General features: G+C 28.9%; 3 protein-coding genes across 4 annotated transcripts; 1 reads left to right on the top strand and 2 right to left on the bottom strand.

The window, feature by feature from the left end:
* Positions 1-507: 507 nt before the first annotated feature.
* LOC137830338 (glycinol 4-dimethylallyltransferase-like) lies at positions 508-6,027 on the bottom strand. 2 transcript variants are annotated; one of them, XM_068637616.1, is made up of 13 exons: positions 5,746-6,027; positions 5,610-5,660; positions 4,926-5,203; positions 4,697-4,780; positions 4,502-4,576; positions 3,404-3,487; positions 3,222-3,311; positions 2,871-2,972; positions 1,956-2,051; positions 1,792-1,863; positions 1,604-1,702; positions 1,172-1,276; positions 508-802 (listed from the first exon to the last, which is right to left on the bottom strand). In XM_068637616.1, the coding sequence occupies exons 1-13, from the start codon at positions 5,795-5,797 to the stop codon at positions 761-763; spliced, it is 1,230 nt and encodes a 409-aa protein (XP_068493717.1). In that variant the 5' UTR covers positions 5,798-6,027; the 3' UTR covers positions 508-760. The 2 variants fall into 2 exon arrangements, with proteins under 2 accessions (XP_068493717.1, XP_068493718.1); XM_068637617.1 differs by lacking the exon at positions 4,926-5,203 and having other exon boundaries at positions 5,746-5,855.
* A 6,099-nt stretch (positions 6,028-12,126) lies between these two features.
* LOC137828446 (glycinol 4-dimethylallyltransferase-like) lies at positions 12,127-18,359 on the bottom strand. Its single transcript, XM_068635032.1, has 13 exons — positions 18,245-18,359; positions 18,073-18,123; positions 16,255-16,517; positions 16,029-16,112; positions 15,863-15,937; positions 15,549-15,632; positions 15,359-15,448; positions 14,745-14,846; positions 13,994-14,089; positions 13,815-13,886; positions 13,645-13,740; positions 12,781-12,885; positions 12,127-12,389 (listed from the first exon to the last, which is right to left on the bottom strand). The coding sequence occupies exons 1-13, from the start codon at positions 18,294-18,296 to the stop codon at positions 12,348-12,350; spliced, it is 1,212 nt and encodes a 403-aa protein (XP_068491133.1). The 5' UTR covers positions 18,297-18,359; the 3' UTR covers positions 12,127-12,347.
* A 4,145-nt stretch (positions 18,360-22,504) lies between these two features.
* On the top strand, positions 22,505-23,803 carry LOC137829425 (uncharacterized mitochondrial protein AtMg00810-like). The gene has a single exon (XM_068636227.1). It carries the CDS (start codon positions 22,505-22,507, stop codon positions 23,801-23,803), a length of 1,299 nt encoding a protein of 432 aa, XP_068492328.1.
* Positions 23,804-24,508: the final 705 nt, after the last annotated feature.

The following is a 24,508-nucleotide window of genomic DNA, read 5'->3' as shown; positions in this document are numbered from 1 at the left end:
TAAAACCTTAGTTGCTAATTAGATACCAATTTAGAAACTATTTAACAATAATAGAAACTAATTTAGAAACCAATTTTTTTTTTTAGTTTCTAAAATGGTCTTTATTTTAGTTTCTATTGTAACTAATTATTTTGGTCTCTAAAAATTGGTTTCTATTTCATGATTTTATTGCAGTGAACCATTAAGAAAGAATGTGAGTAAGCAAGGAATTGCAAGAGATAGATTAAAAAAAGAGTTAGAAAAAAAAACTGCTCACATAAGGACTCTTAAGATTAAGGTAGGTGCATATCTCTATTATAAATAATGTATGGAATATAAGAATCATAATTTATAGGATTCTTATGATGATGTGTTATGATGATGTGCATTATTGTAAGCTTTGATTTTATAGCAAAAACTATACAACCTATCTAATTATCACACATAATTCAAACTATGTAATATTTACGTCCAATGAACATATGTTTTGCAATTTCCTCTTGAAATAGAATAAATATTTCACACATATTCTTAAAGAACTCATTTCATTAAACATAATCTTATCATAACATGTATTTTGTTATTCCACTTATGAGAGATGTATCCGTAGACATAAACTCTGTATAGATACAGAAAATTTTAGTGTGATACAAAAGTCATCGTATACGTAGGGAACACATATGTGTGTAATTTTTATTGCTTAAATAAACTTTAGATGCGAAGGGTCTATTTTATTATGTGGCATGTGTTGCAAACGTTGTTTTAATCTTCAGTGACACCATCATCTAATTAAAGGCAGGAGAAAGAATGATACGACCATCAACTGCACACAAAAAAACACATCATAAATTATGATGTTCCACTTGGAATAATAACATAATTTAATTAGTACACAAATTTTGAAATAATACATTGATAAACTGGAAATAATTATGTGCTAGTTTGTTCTAAGCTTTAAATTATATTGAATTTTTAACTAAAAGATGAAATTAGTTTGATATATGACTAATTACATCATTTTAAATTTCAATTAAGAAATTTATACCAGGGTTTTGAATTTAATTTTAAAATTGGAAGACAATAGAAATCAACTAACCTTGTCTCCAAAAACAGTTGGAAAATTAATTAGATAACTGTTTCTTTGAATTATAATCTGGATATTGAACTATCAAATGGTAAATAAAAGAATTACCTTCCAGTTGAATTTGTAGGAGGATCTAGTGGAAGCTGGATCTGTCACATCTACATATTTGGTCTGGTACCATAGAATTGAAGCAAGAACAAAACTTCCCAGACTCTAAAACATAGCACACATCAAACTTTTAAATAATGTTCAAAAGTTTAAAATAAGTACTTTTAAGATAAGCAATTTTTTAAATTCTTAGAGAAGTAGACAAAATTTACTTCTTACAATAAAATAAAATAAATTATTTTTAAAATAAAACAGATTAGACATATATATAAAACAAGTAAAAATCTGCTTAATTTATTAGAAACAAAACAGAGTATTATTATAACACAAATGTTTATCAAAATCAAACTCCATGTTGAGGAAAAAAAACAAAACAAAAATGATGCATACCTAAAATTCCAACTACATATACGTATAATAAAGATATATTACCGTGACAATTTTAATCCAAAGGGGAGATGAAGATGTTGCTCCTGCCAAAAAGGCAACTCCAAATGCCATTTCATAAAGGAAAAAAGAAATCCAAAATACCTATATAAAAGATTTAGAATGAGTCAAGTGTTATAGAAGAGAGCATAAGCATATCTGCCAAGATATATTGAATTTAATAAGAAACATACTTTTTTCTGGCCTAAACGAATTGAGAAAGAATCAATGCCATGTTGTTTATCTCCTTCTATGTCAGGTATGTCCTACATAAAAATCCAGTAGAAGTTTAACATTAATGGAACAAAAGCTTGATGTTGGAAAACAAATATATGTCCTGAGAAAATAAAGACATTACCTTGGCTAATGCTAAGCCAATAGAGTAGAAAGCATTGAATACCATGGAAACAATCAATGATCTTGGAAACACAACTGGCCTCTTGAACACAAACGTCTGAACATTTGTTGCATCAATTAGCAAATAAATAATACACCACTTTCAAGTTATGTTACATTTATATAATATAGTTTTTCCTAGGATGATTTGGAGAAAAAAATACTCAAGTAAATATTAGGCTCTTGATTATTGAAATCAGATAGTTATAATATTATAGATTATTTTCAATATAAAAATGTAAGTCAATCTAATTCTTCTTTTAACATCGTCCTTTCTTAGAATGCTTTTAAATCCATATCTGATTGGTGGATTGAAATGGTTGATTGTGAATCAAATGAAACTAAAGAAAAAATCTTGGGATGAAGATTTGTTATTATTCTTTAAAGCACTTACTAATATGCCTAATAATCCGATAAAATCATTAAAGAATAATTAAATTTAAAAAATAAAAATAATTAGTCATTATATAGATTAAATTAAATATTAATTTAAAAATTAAAAAATTATTGATATTTAATATGATTTGTATTATTAATAAAATATTATAAAATATTTTTAAATTAGTATTCAAATTAACTATCAAAGTTTTAGATACTAATATTTTAGATTTTAAATTAGTCTTTAAAAAATTAATAGAAATTAGTTTAGAATATAAATAGTTTAATAGTTAAAACCTTGATAATTAATAATTAAATACTAATTTAAAAATTATTTTATAAATTTTATTAATAATAAAAATTATTTTAAATATTATTAAGTTTTAGTTTATAAAATAATCTTAATTTAATAACTAATTATTTTAATTTTTAAAATTAATTTGTAATTTTTTTATAGTCTAAGAATGTATAAGATGATGGATTAGTTAAAGGAGAGAACCTGCATATGAAGGAAGTACGAAAGTGGAAATATAAATGTCCAACTAAGAAACATGAATAATGCTGCAAGCACCGGATATCGCTTCCATCGTAAGAAAGGCACCTGAAGAATTTCAAAACACCGTTATCAAATACTCATGGACAATAATTCCAACTCCAACTTCAACACCATTTTTTTATCAGTAAATACAAAATAGGAATAAATAAGAGTATTGAAACAATACTCCAATCTTTATGAAACAAATTATTGAATATAGTTCATCAGAAAACAGTTCTCATTTTCATACTTATATACCTTGAAACATATTTTAAGTTAAAAAAAGAAGTTTAAATGCAATTGAAAATAACTTACATTGGCAGAATAGCCAGTCCATAATATAAAGGTCGACAAAAGGTTCAAAGTCAATGCCGGAGAACCTATCATCAAGGTAACCCCAAAACCCTGTAAAAGATAATAAAACAATAACTCTTCCTTGTCTCTCAGCATCGTCTTAAAAAAGTATTATTAAAGAAAGGGATGAATCAATATGGCACCAAAATTGCAGATGAAGCAACAATAAAGGCACAATTTCTAAAGGATAATTTCCCAGATGCCAATGGAAGATATGGTTTGTTTATCTGCAATAAAACATGTAATTATATATTAGTTATAAAACCAATATCGACTTTCTCCAAAACCTTTCTAAACTACACAAACCAGATTCAAAATTATAAAGGGATTACTTTTTTACGATAAATTATAAAGTGACTTCTTAAATATTCTCACCTTTTTCTAGGTTGAAGTACATTAATAAACTGTAACAAAAGTCCAACTATGTTTTCTCTTATATTATTCAATTATAAATAAAATAAATCTCAAACTACCACAACAAGAAGAAAATCATAAAATAAACAACAAGAAAATCATAAAATAGAAACCAATTTGTAAAAATTAAAATAATTAGTTGCAATAGTAACTAAATTAGATACCATTTTAGAAACTAAAAAGAAATTTGGTTTCTAAATTAGTTTCTATTATTTTCTATTATTGTTAAATAGTTTCTAAATTGGTATCTAATAGCAACCAAGGTTTTAGAGACTAAATTTAGAAACTAAATAATTGGTATCTAAAACCTTAGTTGCTAAATAGATACCAATTTAGAAACTATTTAACAATAATAGAAAATAATATAAACTAATTTATAAACCAATTTTTTTTTTAGTTTCTAAAATATCTCTATTTTAGTTTCTATTGTAACTAATTATTTTGGTCTCTAAAAATTGGTTTCTATTTCATGATTTTCTTGTAGTGTACTGTAATATCCATAAACTTAATTAATTAAAATAAGAAGAATAGTTAGTTTTTTGGTCAATTTTTGGTGACGTACTCCCTTTAAGAAAAGGGTAGGAGTATGTTAGTACTTTCAATTATAAAAAGGAGTTGGGTAGCAAAAGTTATTTAAATTGTTCAAACTATTGTACGAGTGATGTCCTTGTGTAAACTTAGTCATATGTTTCTGAATATTTAACTTAAGATAAATCTTATTAGTCAATTTCCTTATATTTTTTATGGAATATATATAAAATAAACAAATAAAAAATAATAATTTATCAATGATCTAATTTTTTATTTATTTATAGTAAGTTTCGTACCTTATCTATTTCAAAGTCAAACACTTGATTCACACCATTAACATAAAGATCCATGAACAAGTGAGAGAACAAAGCCTGAAACATTAAAAAAAAAAGGAAGTCATATATAAAAAAAAAGTATTATTAAGGTTAAAGGTTTGTTTTCAATTGTCTATATTTTTTTTAAGAAAAAGAAGAACATATTTGGAATCTCACCTGGAACAAACCAACCAAAAATAATGGAGATATATCTGAGAGGTTTTGTACAGCAATGAGAGACCCAGAAATTGCAGCGGATAACTAGTAAATACAAATAAAGTTAATTTAAAAATAAAAAATGCTATTATTATTATTATCCAAATAACTATAATACAAAGGAACAAATTCAGTATTGAGCATAACTTTTGAAAATTAATTATGAGAGTAACATGAAAGTTATACTTACTCGACCATACGTTGCGTAAGGATAAATAAATTGGTACAAAACGGTCAAGAAATTTTTGACAGAGTCCACAGTATTTTTAGAGATGGAAGGTTGAGATTCTGATTCAGAAGAAGGTACAGTGACAGCTTTCACAATATATTTTGTATTGTTTTCTTCATATGTTCGTCCTCCTTCAATACTTTTGAAATGATGATTAAAAGGCGATTGTTGAAATCTCAAAGGATTATATTGTATTTGAGCTTTTATTTTGTTCTGAGAAGCTTTTGATCCTCGAGAACCTAACGTGTCAAGTGTTTGAAGTTATATTATAACTTTTATTAATCAATAATAAAAAAACAATTAGAAAAAAAGCTTGTAAGGTGCTTCCACCTATATACATATTTGTATCTATTTACAAAAATTCCTACAAAATAAAAATATGGTTGCAATAAGCTCATTTTACCCCATATGCATATGAAGTTGTATTATAGTATCCATGCACAACAAAAGTATATTCATATTTTAAAATTATTGCTAATAAATCATGACAAGATGATGAATTGAGAGAATAAAACTGAAAATTTATTATACTATTAACACACTTCACCTAATTAATGAACAAAGAGGTGTGAGAAAGTGAGAAAGGTAGTGAAATAAACAAATAAAGGTTAGTAAAAGGAACAGGGGATAAGTGATGAGACATACTTGCATAGTAAATACTATTGCTGGAGAGTTTCCTGCTACACAAATTTGCACCTACAAACCATGTTTCCATATATTACTCAACAAGTAATTTTGCAATAAAAAATGGACGAAATTAGAACATAGTGAATATAAGTACCACTTATGAGTGAAGAGACATTAGGAGAAGATATAGCATGTGCCCTATCCATGGAAACTGAAAACTGAGGACACAGAATACACTATACTCTCCAGAAAGATAAGAACTTATAGAATGTCGAAAAGAAAGAGAAGAATGAGAGATTTTATAGACAAAAAGACTCTATGAGATTTGATTATTCTTAAGAACAGATAAAATATGATTGAAAATACAGATTGATGTATACACCATGCACATAGTCCACAGCATGTTTTAGGGAAATCCTTGCAAAATAATCAAATCAAACATAACCGTCACATATAAGAAATATTTAGAAGACTTTCTAACAGGGTTCTAGTATAGTATAGATTTTAATAAATTTATAAAAGTTTAAACGGTTTGGAAAGACTTTGTAAATTGCATAGGCTTTTATAATGTATATTCAAAGCTAAAAGAGCTCATTAATTATAAATAATATATTATAAGGTCAAGGGCTGATGAGGTTAACCATGAGGAATTTTTCTGCAGGATTTAATCTCTATGCATAAAGTTTTTGGTAACACGGATAGGGGAAGATATATATTCTGTTTTAATTTATTTTATTTTTAACTGATAAAAAAAAATACTATAAAGTTCGAAGAAAGAAAAATAAGGTGGATCTAAGCCTGCTAGGATTATGTTATATGTGTTTTAAGACTTATGAATATCCTAAAGGCTAAATAAGGTTTTGGTGTATGTGATTTAAGTGTTTTAATTGGTTTTAACTAATTAAATTTAATTATTAATATATCATGTAATTGTGCTTTTTAGGATTTTAAGAATCTATTTATATAAATTGTGCTGATTAAAATTTTAGAGTTTAAAATATATGACGCTATAAAGGTGTGTGGGTGTTTTAAGTAGAGATTGTGTAAAATATATGACACATATCTCGGAGGCGCATTAGAGAGAAACATTTAAGACTTGCATGTAATGGTATGATTTTTAACATAGTTACTTGAGGAAAATGATGGAAAGTGTATTTCATTTTTACATATTATGATCCTTTAGGCATGATTTATAACATAAAAAAAAAATTATATTCACAAAATGTGTACCCCTAGATTTTATCAACATTGGTTTCACTGAAAAAATAGTGTGCAGAACTTTAATGAAGATCGAGTAAAAGTCAAACTATAAGATTGAAGTAAAATTTTATATTTTTTTTTTATATTCACAACTCATATGTATCAAATTTCTTTAATATTTGTTGTTGAAAGAATCCAACAAGTGGTATTAGAGTCGTTGGTTTGTCTTGATGATCAACTGGGATAAGTACGATATGAAGTGGATAAAAATCTTATGTTTATGGATTCTTTATATTGAAAGTCTTCTAATAAATCACCGAGTTTCTTATAGTTACATAGATGATTCAGTGAGATTGTAACAATGTGAAAGAGACTCACACTTGAGGAGAAAATTGTTGGAGAGTCAAGAGTGATTGAAAAGTCTTACATAAATAAAAATGAGCAAGAAAAATATATGAGAAGAAAAGACAAACAAACTTATTGTCTTAAGGATTTGAATAGAAAAAAATATCATAATTTCTTATGTGAGTCTGCTTTAGATATATTCTTTCTTTTGTTTAAGTTGTTTGCGTTTTTTTTTGTTTGGGTTTAACGTTATTACAAATTATTTTAATTTTGTTGACTAAATAAAAACTTCTAGTGACAAAATTTAGATTTCTAATATCTTTATTCTTTGATATACTCTAATTACAAATAATATTGGATAAAAAGATGTTTTTATTATAATTTATATTATTAAGAATTTTTAAATTTATTTTATTATTTAAGAATATTTTATTTGAAATCTTATTTTCTTATTTTTTTAAATTTTATTTAGAAAAGTGATATATACATTTTTTTGACCTTTTTATTTTATTCATTTATTATTTATTCAAGAGAAATATTTTAAAATAGAATAACAATAATTTCGATGTAAGGTTATTCTCAAAAATTGTTAAAGATAAAGAGTTATCCGTTAGTTTAATTAATAATTCACTATAATTATATGTTTACATGAAGAAAGTTATAAAATATTACAAATAAATATTTCTAGCGGCTTTAATAAAGAGAGAGTAAATGATTTGTAATAAAAGAAAAAATAAAAATTTAACAACTATCCTGAAAAGAATTAAAGAACAGGAAAGTCTCAATATACATAAAATACTTAACTAATTATGATATTTATATGTTCTATTAAAATATTACATAACATTAAAAGTTATAAAAAAATATAATAAGACTTTTTTATAGGCTATAAACAGTCAGAATTAAATGTTACCAAATCTTCTTTCTTTAAAATTTTTTGATAGTTTTAATCGAATACCAAATAACTTAGTTATATTATTTAAAAATACAATGAAAATTATTTATTTAGAAAAATACTTAAAATTAAATTTAAAAAATAAAAGGATATTTCTATTTATAAATAATTTAAATAAAATAATTATCTTGAAGGAAAGTATTTTTAATAGTTATTCTTCAATGATAGTTTTTTACTGTTTTTCTTGAAAGAGAACACTTTGGAGGATTCAATTTATTATTTTTTAACATCTTTAGTTCTAATATGAATTTCAATATTTTAGTAAAAAGTATCAATAATTAAAAGTATCCTTTTATCACTATATAAATTAGTTATTATAAATAAAAATATAATTTAATATTAATTTATTATAAGCCTTAACTATAATGCAAGTTATATATTTAGAAATGTTTATTTATCATAAATTTGAACTACTTAAAATAATCATTGATTCTATGTGTAGTCAAATATTATTTTTAGTCAGAAAAATGATCATAACCTTTGGGCAGAAATAGTGGACTGTTGTCTATGATGTCTCTTTCTTGAAATTGTCTAGTCAAAGTTATTGGGTCAAGTCAACAGTTTGGAAATATAGGAGTTAATTAAAGCCATAAATCGAAAAGTAAAAGTTTTCAATTTAAAACTTATATCTTTCTTGCACTCGTTCAAACGAGTAGCTTTAAATATTACCTAAATAATGCAAATTTTAAAAAATAATATCCAAAAATAGACCAAAGGAAGATTCTTTTCCAAACTAACACAGATTACTCTTCAGGGCGGAAATTTGGTTTCTAATCTCTTCTTCTAGCGACTCATACTTCAAAGGAATTCAGTTGTAAGGGTTGGATTTCAAGAAGACTTTGAGGTTGTTTATATAGGTCAAAAAAAAGGAAGGAAAAATGAAAAAAAAAACGTAAAATTGATTTTAGGTAAAAAAAAATTAATTAAAAATGACGATAATAAGTTTTAATTGGTTTGAACGAAGGAAGGAATTACAAAATTAAGTAAAGTGACGTATAATTTGATTTTGTAATTCTGTTTCAAATTAAATTTGTGATTATTAATTGCTTAAAAATAAAAAGATTAATAATAGAAAAATAATGATAATTTTGGAGTGTTAGGTTAAATTAAATATATTATTTTAAATAAAATTAATCACCTTTTCTCAATTTATGTGAGTAGTTTTTTTAATCACCTCTTCTCAACCTATCTCTTACAATTCTTCTTTTGTCACACTCTTTCTTGATGACTAACTGATGATGGCTGTTTTGCTATCAAATTAAAATGATTCTAGTGTAGACCTGTCTGCCACTAGAGAAATGATAATATAATTGTGGTCAGATAACCCCAAGTCGACTTCCAACATCAATGTTTAGAATCTATATACAAGCAACAATAAAAATAAAGATAAAAAGGGTTAAGATTGTTGTGCAAAATATAAAAAATATTAAAGAGCAAATAAAAAGTGGTTGATTCCCAAGTTCTTCCACCATTGAATTTTTCATAAATTCTCTGAAGATTAATCCTTTCTCAATCCTCTAACAAAGTTAAACCAGATTGAACATGCACCAATCTAATTCAACTGAAGCTCAACAATAAAGCATGCGTCTACTAGTTTAATCAATACCCACTTTGTTTCATGTGTATACTTCATGAGAATGCTTATCTCCTATCTCTTTAATGCGTCCAAGAAATTAATTAGAATCATGCGAACCAACTAAGAAACCAAAGTTTAAGATAAAGAAGACTCTCAATCATGAGTTCAAGTACAACATCTCACAAAAATTAGTTTTTCAAGAAATTAGAATATTAAAATAACTGTTATAGAAAATAAAAAATCAAAACTTTTATTGATCAAAACCTCTAAACTCATTGGAAAATTACAAAGGAATCAACCAAAAAAGGTTTAGTTTTCCATACATAGACAAAACAAAAGAATTACAAAGAAGAAAATAAACTAAGAAAATCCTATGAAACTCCCCTTTTTCTCTTTGAGGCTTGTGTCTTTTTATAGATTTTGTCTGCTCCAAGGATCTTGGAAAAATATTCTGGTTTAGATTTTGTTAACAGTTTCTCAGTTTCAAATTTTCCAGAATGTTGAGATATTATAGATTTTATTTTCTCCTTCTTTTTCTTAGAATTTGTTTTTTGTTTTGATTTAAAAAAACAACTTAGATTTTTTCATATTTGATCTATTCACAAAGTTAAACACTTCTTTCAGACCATTTACTCTAAAAACATAAAATTAACAAAAATATTCTCCCACTTAACCAATAAATCTTCTTATAATATTAAATAACATTTAGACTCAATGTTCAAAATTTATTTCACATTAATCACATTATAATGTTACATAATTTTTCTAACATTGACCTCCATGAATTATGCAATCATCTGAGACTCAACTTGTTGTAGTATTGTGAGATCATGTAAAAAACACATGTGTGCACAGCTTCGAACTTTATAATTTCCCAACATTGATCCTTCGTCGGCAAAATTGCTCTACACATTCCATGGACACTCTGAATTAAAGCATTGCAACACAAATCTTAAGTCTTTATTGATTTGAGAATTTCTCCTTATACCTGCAATAGTTTTGTATCTGGAAACTGATTATTGCATTCTGTGTTTGTTTTTTTTGTCAGCAATGAATAAATAAAATTAAAGGGGTATCCCAACTCATATACAGTAAGTGGACTTCCTAAAAAATAACCAACATCGGCGACCACCGACTACGCACATGGAGATCGCCGTTTCATCGATCGGCGATCATGTTGACTTGTATAAAGTATCCTTAGAAGATAAATTAAAGTGTCACAGTCAAAGACGCTTCCGAAATTTGGGTGGTTGAGAAGTTTAGAAAGTGTTTATAGTGAATTGTGTTATGTGGTGCAATGTTTGTAAGTTATGCTTAGGAAAATCTCAAGGTCTTGTGGTGGTTCTTGTGCAACTTGTTGGTACTGGTCTTCCTCTAGCCTCACATAGGAACCACTTAGTAGTTGGAACCGGATGTGTTCTTCTCAGTTCCAAGATCTGGGTGGTGGGTGCATTGAGGTAGAATATGGTATTGATTTTTTTCTCTTATATTATTTGTGTTTTGTTGAAACTGTTTGTGTGTTGGCCTCTGTTTAATTAATGGTTATTTAGAGAGTAGTGGAGTTATGAATATGATAAAGGAATACATTGCCTTTTGTTGAATATTAGAAAGTGAACTTTAAGTCTAACTTAATCTCATAAAATCGGTTCAATGAGATGAAGTTTGCACTCACTTATATACTATGAAAGACTCTAATCTCTAGTCGACGTGGGATCTCCAATATTAAAGGGTGTGATGAAGGATTAATGACAGTGATTTTTTTTATAGGAAAGATTGTTTGAGAATGAGTTTTATTGAATGGACACTGAACTATGTAGTTGCAGATTATAAATCCAAAGCATTTTAATGCCATTTCGGGTTGCTTTGAATGACGAGTTTTGGAATTATAACATAAACGATAATTGGAAGCAACACTATCCGTTTAATCATATTTGCATATTTTACAATTTTTTTGCTTCAATGAAATGTCCAACTGAAACTGCTTTAGTAACTTTATTCATTCCATTGTTTTAACAGTTTGTCTTTTTCTCTGCATAATGGCATGCCTATGTTTGTTAACATGGAACTATTTTGTAAATATAATGTGTTGTGTACTTATTTTCAATTTTAGATTTTGACTTCCTTTCATAATTTGATTTCTTTTAAAACCTGATTTAATCTTTTTGGATTTAGAAGCATTTAAATCCTTTAATATAAAAAATAAGTGGGTAAGATTAAGTCTTCATAATGCTTTGTTATTTTCATTTGGTGGGAATAATTTTATACTGAGTTTTTTTTAATAAAAGGACACTTTGCAAAAGAAAAAAAAAAAAAACCTTTTCGTTTATCTCTTTCTGAGAATACTTAACTCCCATGTTTGACTTTCATTGTCTGTAAAACCTTATTAATTCAATAACAATTACGGTATCACAAATAAAATTAGAGTCAGAATTCCAAAAAAAAAAAAAAACGTGACAAAATAAAAGAAAACACTCATTTTATTCGTACAAAGCATAACAATTTACTTTTATTTATTAATAAAATATTTGATAATATAGATTTTTTTTAACGTGACACAACAACTGCTAAAAAAAAACATATCTCTACACCTTTGACTATTTTAATAAACATTATAAGCAAAACAAATCTCGTTTATTTTGTAAGTGTGCTATGAACTTTGCTTTAACCTTCAACGACATCCTTATCTAATTAAGGGAAGGAGCACGTATGATACGTTCAATAGCTGCAAAAAGAAACAAAAAAAATCAGTATACGTTTTACGTATAGAAGAAAGACAAAGAAGATAGAATAAACAATAAAAAAATAAATATAAAATATACTAATATTGCTCCACTTTACTCCCACAACAAAATATTAATATTTATAATAAAAAAATAAAAAATAAATTTTTTTTTAATAAAAATATAAACAAAATGTAAATTGTTAAAATAATTTTTAAATTTAAAAAGTTAAAATATTAATATTTATTGGAAATGTAGAGTAAAGGATGGAGTGTAAAAAAAATCATTTTCCTTCTCAAAATAGATAAAAATTATTAGATAGCTATTTCTATTAAATAGTAATATTGATATTTGAGTATTTAGATAATAAACATTCTTTAAGAGTATTATTACCTGCCAAATCATCATATAGTAGGATCTAATGGAAGCTTTGTCATTCAGATCTACAAATTTGGCTCGGTACCCGACAATTGCACCTAGAACAGCATATCCAACACCCTAAAAATTGGCACCCAATTTCAAGCATTATTGAAAAGATGTAAAAATAATGAATCTACTCTTTAGAAATATTGGATCATCTAAAGATTCAATTTCTATCCTTCACACTACTTTCAAGATTATAAAGTTGTAATGATCTCATTAAATACGGCCTAATCTTATAAATTAAAATTTATAATGTTTAAGTTATATACTGTTTTATAAATTAAGAAACTATTTATATTTAAAGTAGTTTTTTATCAATAATAAAAATATTTAAAAATACTACAACCTTTATATAAAAAGGTACACGAGGTAGTCCAACAAAAAAAATTCAACAAAATCCATATAGTAAAAGCATAAAGATATAACTAAATATTGTAACATGTCTCAAGTTTTAAGCCAAAACTATATAAAATAAAAAAAAATCCAAATAAGTAATTTTTATTATTAATAAAAAATTATAAAATAATTTTTAAATTGATAAATAATATTAATTATCAAAATTTTAACTACTAACTATTTTAAATTTTAAATTAATTAACTAATAATATTCATATATCACGAAAATAAACTTATCAATATTATATATATATATATAATAGACCCTTAATCCTAATTAAATAAAGAAATTATTCGAGAAAAGAAAAAACAATTTTAGTGATAACACAAGTATCTATGTAAATTGTTTAGTATTAACACATTATTTGACTTTTGTTTAGAATAAAATAAATAATTTGTAAGTAGAAGAAAGATAGATGTAATTAACAAGTATATTACCGTGACAATTTTAACCCAAAGGAAAGGAGATGATAATCCTGCGACAGAGGCAACTCCAAAAGCCGATAAAAACATGGAAACACAGATCCCAAATACCTGAGGAAGATTGGTTAGGAACATCATAAGAGGACACAACAACCAACTTAGCTTATATGTTTTATTCAACATACCCGTTTTTGACCTAAACGTGTTGCAAAAGATTTTACGCCAAAAGCTTTGTCTCCTTCGATATCGGGTATATCCTATAGAGATATCCAATTAAAGATTTTATATATAGTAGTAACATATTGAACCAAAAAAGTTTTATGTTGTAAAAAATGTATGGTTTGAGATTGAATAAAACCATTACCTTGAACAGTGCTATACCTAATGAGTATAAGCTCATGAATGCAACTGAAATCATCAGTGGCTTCGGAAAGACAGCTGCTCTCTTGAACACAAAAGTCTGTAAAAGAAAACATTCTTCCATTATTTTTTTTATCAATAAAAAATAAATAAATATATATTTAAGTATTTAAAGATATTCCAATCGAAAAATTCAGACGAATCTTCTCAAAAAAAAAACTGACATTTGAACACACACCAACATAAGAGGAAATTACAAGCACTACATCCTTGATGTCATGGTTCGGCAACTCCTTGATATCATGTCTATGATGGAAGAAGTGTTAATTTTTTGTTCAAGGATTGAGACATTTCTGAAGTATCTTATTATTTAATTAATTATTTGCTGATAAAATTAAATCAGCACTACATCCTAAATGAGGAAATCTTACTACATTCTTCTCATGCAAGCGGGGTCTTACTACATTCTTCTCATGCAATTAGAAGTACAACTTGTTCTTTTCTCTTAAAAACATTTAGCGTTCCTTAGTTTTTTCGATGAAATATATTAAGAAAGGTAAAGGGTAGATATACCCATATATACTCATTTAAATCTCATTATATATGTTATTTGTTTATGAACTTAAATAGTTAATCATAATGACACCAACCCTAAAGACTTGGGAAGGATTTGCTCTTACTTATTATTAGATGCATATAAGATAATACACTTAGTCTAAACTGAAGGTCTAATCATAATTAGTTATAGGACTAACCTTCATGTGATAGAAAAATGAAAGGGGAAATATAAAAGTCATAGTAGAAAAGATGCAAAGTGCCGCAAGCAGTGGACTTTTCTTCCATCTCAATAGGGGACCCTGAAAAGTTACAAAATAATGTTATCACGAAAAAAAAAAATTGTGGGTTTGTTAAAAAATATTCATTTATCTTCGTGTAACAAATTCATCTGTATTTGAATAATAAATTTTAATCGATATTATTAAAACTTTTTTTATGTCTAGTGTTTATCAATTTGCTTTTCCTTAACCAAAGAGATTCATGGTTGACAACAAAATGAGAGGAAAGATTGGCGAAGGTTAAATCAAAATATAAAAACACACAAAAGGAGGTAGAACTTGAGCTAAAAGAGACGAGGGGGTGTAAAAAGTAAAGAAGAAGAATTTAATGGAAATGCTCTTTTAATTCTAACTTCAATATCATCCAAATGTACTTGTTTTAAGCCTGCTAATAGGATGAAAGTATTCGAATAAACCGATCACAAGAAGATGAAATTTATTTTTTTATTGATAAAAAATAATTAGAATAAAAATGAATATTTAAAAAAAAAATTCCAACCCTTTACAAAAATTGGCTCTAGTAAACAACTCACATTGATTGAATAAGCACTCCATATAAAACTGAATACTAGAAGACCCCAAAATAATGGCCAAGAACCTATCATATAGATAGTAAGGAAACCCTGTAAAAAAAAAGAATAAAACATAAGCCTCATTCTACTCCATTAACAAAGATCATCTTGAAAAATGTTATTGTAGAAAAGGGACGAATATATGCAGAACCAGGATTGCAGATGATGCACTAATAATGACAGCAGTTCTAAAGGAAAATGCCCCAGATGGCAATGGAAGAAATGGTTTGTTTATCTGCAAAAAAAAAAACTTAACATAGATGAATAATAACCCAAACAAAGATATTGAATAAAGGATATAGAACAGTTTTTACATATTTATAAATAACTAACTTTAGATAAACTACACAATAATTTTGTCCTTAACATACTTTTTTTTAAGGAAATTATACAAAAGCCTAAAAGACATAAAATAATAATTTATTATGGATTCAAATTATTTATTTTCAATAGTAAGTTTCATACCTTGTCAATTTCAAAGTCACACAATTGATTCACGCCATTAACATAAAGATCAATAAACGTGGAAGGTAGCAGAACCTGAAACATTTTAAAAGTCAGAAAGTGTTAATAAAATTAAAGGAATTTTATGATTGAGTATTTAATAAAAACAATATATTTGGCGTCTCACCTGTAATAGACCAATGAAAAATAAAGGAGATATATCTGATAGTGTCTCCACTGCTAGGAGAGATACAGAAATTGTGCTTATTGTCTGATCAAAGACAAATCAAATTGAAACATTTAAAACATTTAAGGATTGTTCAACATATTTTTCTTCTTAAAAACAAATTGAATTTGTTAACATATTTAAGGTTATTTATTAGAGTAATAGTAGAAAAAAAAAATGAACTTACCCGACCAATCATTGTGTAGGGATAGGAAAACCAAAATAATGTAACAAAGAAATGTTTAATAGAGGCAACAATATCTTTTGGTCGAGAGTCAAAAGATTCTTTATTGGTTGCTTTTGGAATATATTTCTTATCATTTTCTTTATATATAAACCCTCCTTCAACACTTTTGAACTGATTGTTCATGCTTGGTTGTTGGAACCTTGAAAGGTTGTATTCTATTTTATTTTTCCTTTGCTGCATTGAAGCTTTAGGTGCAACAAAACCTACAACACAAAAATGTTTGATGTAGTATCAGTGATAATCTTACTCACAACAAAAATCAAAATATATCATCTAGATTTTTTAAAATAAATGGAATTGTTTTGAACCATTTATTTTTTTGCATGGTTGCTCAATTATGGAAATCAAAGTCATGTAGCACAGATACGGATATGGACACTGACACGACACAGATACGAACACGGAGATACGTATAATTTTTAAAATGTAGGACACGGGACATAGATCTATATATTATATAATTTTGAATTATATATATTGAAAATAAATATTTATGTGTAAAAATATGTTTCAGATTTTTTTGGAAACATGAAGATATTTTTCATGACTGGTTCAAAAGAATTTGTTCCTTAATTTTATAATCATAATAAAAATTTATACAATAAATTTGAGTTTTTAGAAAATTATTGTATTTATACCTTTTAAAATTGTGTTAAAACCGTGCTAGAATTTTAAAAACTCCAATAAATATTTTTTGAATTGAACATTTCACGATAAGTGTCATATGAGTGTCGTACGAGTGTCGACACCGAACGTGTGTCCGACACGGATACATCCATTTAAGATAAGTGTCTGAGCCTCATAACTTATGCCCCATCTGAGTAGGTTCTCAATATTCAGTGTCCAACTTCCGTACTTATGTTTCATATTGACACCAGTATTTAAGAAATACTAAGAGTTCTTTAGCGATATTCAGTATACTATCACTCTAATTTGAAAGTGTTGCAACACAAAAAAATATATCATTAAAAGATTATATTAAATATTTTTAAAATAAAATAAAATAATTTAAAAAACAAAGAGAAAAAAGTAATTTAGCCTTTACTTTATTACCATAATCCAAAAAATACACATACCATTATCATTAATGTCAATATTTTCAATACTAAGTGAAAAAGTAATTTAACCTTGACTTTGACTTCAATTTACCAGAATTCATTGTTGTGTAATTTATCATTACCTTGACAATAATTTGTAATATTCGGTACTTAGCATTGATATAAAGGATAAAAAAAATTCCTCCTAAATAATACAAAAATGTGTAACATAATAAACAAAAATCTTATAATTAATTAGATATCAATTTAAAAATTATTTATCAATAATAAAAACTAATTTAGATAACAATAATTTTTTTAGTCTTCAAAATAGTATTTAATTTAGTTAATATAATAACTAATTATTTTTTGTTTCTAAAATAAATTTTTATTTAATTTTTTAGTAGTAAATAAGTTTTTATCTGTATATTTTTTACCTAACAAATAATTTTTTAACATAAACTGTATTATAGTATAATAACATTCATGACAATCAACATGAAATACGTTAAAATCTATTCCATACTAGAAATTTGTTTTAAAAATTTATTTGAGATCTAAAAAATTGATAATGACTTGTTCCAATAGTTTTCTTATTACAAATGTTTAGAAAATCTAAAATTTATAATAAAAATAAAAACTATTTTTTTTATAAAAGTAAAAGAAATATATTTAACTCATTTATATTGAGCTTAGTAGAATACATTAAAAGTGTTCATACTTGCATAAGAAGTACTCTTGGTGGAATGTTTACTCCGCCAGATATTTCCACCTACAATTTTAAACGGTTCCTCAAATTAGTAAGCAAAATTTATTTTTGGAAAATGATAAAAAGAATAGGTTGAAAAATAATAAGAAAGTGATTGTTGATACAAAAGCAGAGATAAAAGTACCAGTTGTGAGTGAACAGACATTAGGAGAGGACATAAGAGACATCGAATCCATGGAAACTGAACTCTCTCACCCCACAACTTTCTGAAGAAGAAATAAACAACCACACCATATGGTAGTGAAGAAGATAGGGGAAGAGAAATTTATATACTCAAAATGACCTAATTTATCAATAAATTAATAACAATAATAACCAGTGGGAATGGATAATAATTTCATTAAACCTGCCATTTCATTGGAATCACGGTAGTGAAAATTGACCCTTGTTATAAATCTTTTACTCATTTTGAAAATACTAAACCATAAGCAATATTATATATTTTCATAAAAAAATTAAAATTTTTAATTGGTATCGTGAAAGTATTTCATAGGGTTTAGGAAAAAAAAATTGTAGTCAATTTTGAAATATGTTTGAAAATTGCATGGAATTTGACTGCCAATTAATTTAATTTGAAAAGGAGACTATCAGAAAACTACGTCTCTAGTGTCATATTCCAGAGATTGATAAATCAAGGTTGTCCACACTTGTTCAAAAGCTCTGCATGAATGGGTTTCATTGTTTTAGTTTAATATAAAATTTAGATATTAGTAATGCTTTTCACTTAAAATTTATATTTCTAATTTTATTAAATTATTTGATAAAAAAATCAATCGTTTTAAGTATAATATTGTTTCTAAATTTATAATATTGTTGTATTTGATTGGATCTTGTTTCCATGGTGTTAATTCGCATAAGCAATGTCTTGCTATACAAGATCTACTAACCTAAAGAAACCATTAAATTATTGACACTGACTCAATAAATGGGCCCTAAAATCACAAGTTGAGAAGAAAAATATTTTTTTTTAATAATACTTAAGATCTCTCAACATTCTTTTCTAGAATATTTTCTAGAATATTTTGTGGTCATGTAAAATTGTTCCTACTTTACAAACCTTTACAAATTTTGATGTTCCCTGTCATTTTACTATTGGGTTGGGCCCTCTCTCACAAAATTGTTGGGCTGAGTCCTCTCTCCTTTCGTTCTTCACGTGTATATATATATATGACTCAATGCATGCAACTCGATGCATGAAAAACGTGAAACATTACGTTAATAATAAAAGCTTTAGTATATTTCAGTTTCTCTCTCATTGTTACTGTTCATCTTCTCTTTCCTTGGCTCTGCCCTTTATTACTCACTGTGGGAATGCAGAACCTCAAAATGGTATCAGAGCGGGTCTAACCCGCTCTGCTCTCGCTGCAAACTGGTTGTCTCTTAAACTCTGCTATCTTATCTTGCTCTCTTCGTTCTTCGTTTTTTTTCCTTTTGCTTCTTGCTTTGTTTTTCCGACAATGGCTGCTAGTATACAAGATTCATTCAAGAATGATCTACAAAATCCCGCTAGTCCATATTATCTCCATCCTGGAGAAAACCCAGGCATGGTGCTGGTCACGCCGCATCTTGATGGAACGAACTATCATTCATGGAGCAGAGCAATGAAACGTGTGTTACTGTCGAAAAACAAATACAAATTTGTCAATGGTGAGATTCTTGAACCCTCACGTAATGATGCCAAATACGAAGCATGGGAGAGATGCAACGTTACAGTTGTTTCCTGGATTACACGAAGCCTTAACACACAGATTGCACAAAGCACTGTGTACATTGATAATGCAAGAGATCTATGGAACGATCTTGAAGAAAGATTCTCAAAAGGGAGTCATTTTCGCATTTCTGACCTTCTGCAAGAAATCAATTCTATCAAACAGGGTGAAAGAAGCATCAATGAGTACTACACTGATTCTAAAACGTTATGGGAAGAGCTGGATTCTTTGCATCCTCTACCTACCTGCACCTGCAAATCGAAATGTACGTGCAATGTGATGAAAACCATGGCAGAATACAGAGAATCATGTGCTTTTTGAAGGGATTGGGAGAGAGCTACAACACTGTAAAAACGCAAGTCTTATTAATGGATCCCCTTCCAGGGGTCAACCGTGTCTTCTCTCTGGTTCTGCAACAGGAGAGACATCTAAACGAAAGTGCAGTAGTGGATACAAAAATTCTCATCAACAATGCCAACCAATATGGTCAAAAGATGAATGGAAAGAACAACGGTACTAACCCTACATGGCGCAATTATGGAAGAGGAAGAGGAAAGAATTATGGAAAACAATGCTCCTTTTGCAATAAAATGAATCACACGGCCGACGAGTGCTACTCAAAGCATGGGTTCCCTCCTTGGATCAAACAGAGAATGGGTCATGCTGCGAATGCCATGGAAAGTGAAGTGAGTAGTGAAACAGAGAAAGGAAAGAATACACATAATGATGCTTACAGTGATCAAGTTCTAAAGGATCTTGACTCTGAGCAATTACGACAACTTGTGAATATGATTCAAGACTGCAAAGGAAAACAAAAAGTGGTAAATAACAGCATTGGAGATTTTTCAAAAGCAAGCAACATGGGTAAGGAAGGTAAAAGTTTCTGGATACTTGACACTGGGGCCACGGATCATGTAACATGTTCTATTTCTTCCTTTGTAAACTATTACAAGATAAAGCCTGTGAATGTTAAACTACCTAATAACCATGATGTTATTGCTACTCAAGCTGGAACTATCATTTTGACTCATAACATTACTCTTCATAATGTATTATATATACCCGCTTTCACTTTAAATATCCTCTCTGTGCAAAGGCTGATAACTTCTTTGAGGTGTAAGCTTATTTTCACTGACAATGTTTGCCAGATACAGGAGAGGTCTACTTCGAAGATGATTGGTCAAGCTAACATTGTGAATGGGTTGTATCATCTGCACACGAATGAGAAAGAAAACCTGATCTGCTTCTTATGACAGCAAAAAAGTTTTGAAGCTGCTAAAGATCTCAATATATGGCATTGTAGAATGGGTCACCCATCAAAGAGGGTATTAGAAAAACTTGCTAAGCAATACACTGATATACACTTTGCTGATATAGATGTATGCACCCCTTGTCATCTTGCTAAGCAACACAAACTACCCTTCCCCTTGAACAAAACCAGTAGCGAACGCGTTTTTGATTTAATTCACATGGATATATGGGGGCCTTTAAATGTTCATTCTTTGCATGGTCACAGATATTTTTTAACCATTGTTGACGATCATAGTAGATATACATGGATTCATCTTATGAAAAGTAAGAGTGAAACTAGAGACTACATGCAACATTTCATTGCTCACATCAAAAACCAATTTAATAAAGATATAAAAGCTATTAGAACTGATAATGGAAAAGAGTTTTGTTGGAAAGATTTCTATGATAAACATGGCATAATACACCAAACATCTTGTAATGAAACACCTGAACAGAATTCTACTGTTGAGAGAAAACATCAACACATTCTCAATATTGCTCGCTGCATTTTGTATCAGTCCAACTTGCCAAATCCTTTCTGGTCTTATGCTGTTTTACACTCTGTGCACCTTATAAATCGCTTACCTTCTCCTGTTATTAAAAACGAATGCCCATATAAACTGTTGTATGGAAGCCTGCCTGACCTTTCCAACGTTAAGGTGTTTGGGTGTCTCTGCTTTGCTTCTACACTTGAGCAAAATAGACACAAGCTGGACCCCAGGGCACGCAAGTGCATTTTTCTTGGTTTCAAACATGGTACCAAGGGTTATGTGGTAATAGATATTCACTCTAGAGAGATCTTCACATCAAGGAATGTGATATTCTATGAGACTTATTTTTGTAATTCGAAAAATGAAAATGGTAATGATACCGCACTCGAAGACATTGATTCTGCTATATATGATGCTGCACCTCCTAAGCCTGCTGTGACCGAAGAGAACACTGAACAAGAAGAGCCTAGACGATCCATGAGAATCAAGAAACCACCAACTTATTTGGAGGATTATCATCACAGCATAATGGCATCACCATGCAGCAATGTGACACAGAAAAGCAAGGTACTGTATCCCCTTAACTCTGTCATATCTTATAAAGGATTAGCAAAAAGTCATCTAAAATATGCTCTGTCAATTTCATGCCAAAATGAACCTCAAAACTATGAGGAAGCCAAGCAATATTCTGAATGGAGGGAAGCCATGAAAGCATAAATAAAAGCTCTTGAAGAGAATGAAACTTGGAAGATAGTGGAGCTCCCACCAAACAAAACAGCCATCGGGTGCAAGTGGGTTTTCAAAATTAAGCGGAAAGCTAATGGAGACATAGAGAGATACAAGGCAACACTTGTAGCAAAGGGCTACACACAGCGTGAAGGAATTGATTACATGGAGACATACTCACTTGTGGCAAGACTCACAACGATTCGCACCATCCTAGCAGTGGCATCCACCATGAATTGGCACCTTGAACAGCTCGATGTTAACAATGCTTTTTTGCACGGTGACCTAGAAGAGGAAGTCTACATGGAATTGCCACCAGGTATTGCCTCCAAGAAGGCCCATCAGGTATGCCGTTTGATGAAGTCCATCTATGGTCTAAAGCAAGCAAGCAAACGCTGGTATGATAAGCTTACCTCCTTCCTTCATTCCATTAATTTTACGCACTCCAAAGCTGACAACTCACTTTTTGTGAGAAATATTGAGGATTCCTTCATTGCACTTCTTGTATACGTAGACGATATTCTCATTACTGGAAACAATGCTGATGACATTAATGCAGTAAAAGATTCCTTAAATACAGCATTTAAAATAAAAGACTTAGGTCATTTGAAGTTTTTTTTAGGTCTAGAGATCGCTAGGACTGTGAAAGGTATTCATATTTGTCAACGCAAATATGCTCTTGAGATTTTGGCAGATGCAGGGATGCTGAATGCTAAACCAACAGCCACACCTATGGTGCAAAAGAATGAAACACTGTTCGACAAAGATGCAGCGGTGCATGAAGTCTCCATGTACAGAAGAATCATTGGAAGACTGCTTTACTTGGTAAATACAAGGCCTGACATTAGTTTTTCTGTGCAATTCCTTAGTCAATTTGTTGAGGCACCCACGAAAGCACACCATCAAGCAGCACAAAGAATTCTTCGCTACATAAAAGCCTCTCCAGCTCAAGGTCTTTTTTATCCCAGAGACACAAGCCGGCAGATCAAGGCATTCAGCGACTCAGATTGGGCATCATGCGTTACAACACGACGCTCTACCACTGGCTTCTGCATTTTCCTTGGTGAATCTCTGATATCATGGAGAACCAAAAAGCAGAGCACCATATCTCGTTCTTCATTTGAAGCAGAGTATCGAGCTCTTGCAGCTACTAGTTGCGAGATTCAATGGCTAAGTTTCTTGCTTGAAGATCTACGCATTACTTCTGATGGAGTTGCCAGCCTATTTTGTGACAGTCAATCAGCAAGGCATATAGCACAAAATAACAGCTTCCATGAAAGAACAAATCATATAGAAATAGACTGCCATGTAGTGAGGGAGAAGCTGCGTCAAGGTCTTTTCCACCTATTGCCTATTCGCACAGAAAACCAACCTGCTGATCTTCTTACCAAATCTCTTAACAAAGAGATTTTTTACAAATTCCTTTCCAAGCTTGGTGTGTTAAACATTCACCCACCAGCTTGAGGAGGCGTTTTGATGTTCCCTGTCATTTTACTATTGGGTTGGGCCCTCTCTCACAAAACTGTTGGGCTGAGTCCTCTCTCCTTTCGTTCTTCACGTGTATATATATATATGACTCAATGCATGCAACTCGATGCATGAAAAACGTGAAACATTACGTTAATAATAAAAGCTTTAGTATATTTCAGTTTCTCTCTCATTGTTACTGTTCATCTTCTCTTTCCTTGGCTCTGCCCTTTATTACTCACTGTGGGAATGCAGAACCTCAAAAACAAATATAATAATTAAAGGAATAAAATCAAATTTCTAGTATAATGGGCAAGGTTATCCCTTTACAACATATTATGCAGATGATAAATATGACCTTAGAAACCACGTGGAAAAAGCTCATCCAAAGCTAGAACAATTTCATAAAATGAAATAGCACCAAACAATTCAATAGGTTCTGTCTCACATTGAGATCGAACATTAAATGTTTGGTGATCAATGCTCAATTTTCATATAATTTTCTTCTTAACCATCCATCCTTAAACAGTTGGGAGTTGGGAGTTGTGATTTTCACCCTATATCTTAAAGTTAAGTATCCTACTCATTAGGAAAGTGTGGATATTATTCGAGTGGATCAACATGTATCCTAAACGTGTTATAAGGGTAGCTATAAGGGTAGCTTGTACAATCAGTGCTCTTGCTCATTATCATAATGTGAAG

Source organism: Phaseolus vulgaris, chromosome 7 (genome assembly GCF_000499845.2).
Source record: "Phaseolus vulgaris cultivar G19833 chromosome 7, P. vulgaris v2.0, whole genome shotgun sequence".
Taxonomy (NCBI): domain Eukaryota; kingdom Viridiplantae; phylum Streptophyta; class Magnoliopsida; order Fabales; family Fabaceae; genus Phaseolus; species Phaseolus vulgaris.
Note: the sequence above shows the minus strand (reverse complement) of the source record. Positions and strands in the feature narration are given on the sequence as shown.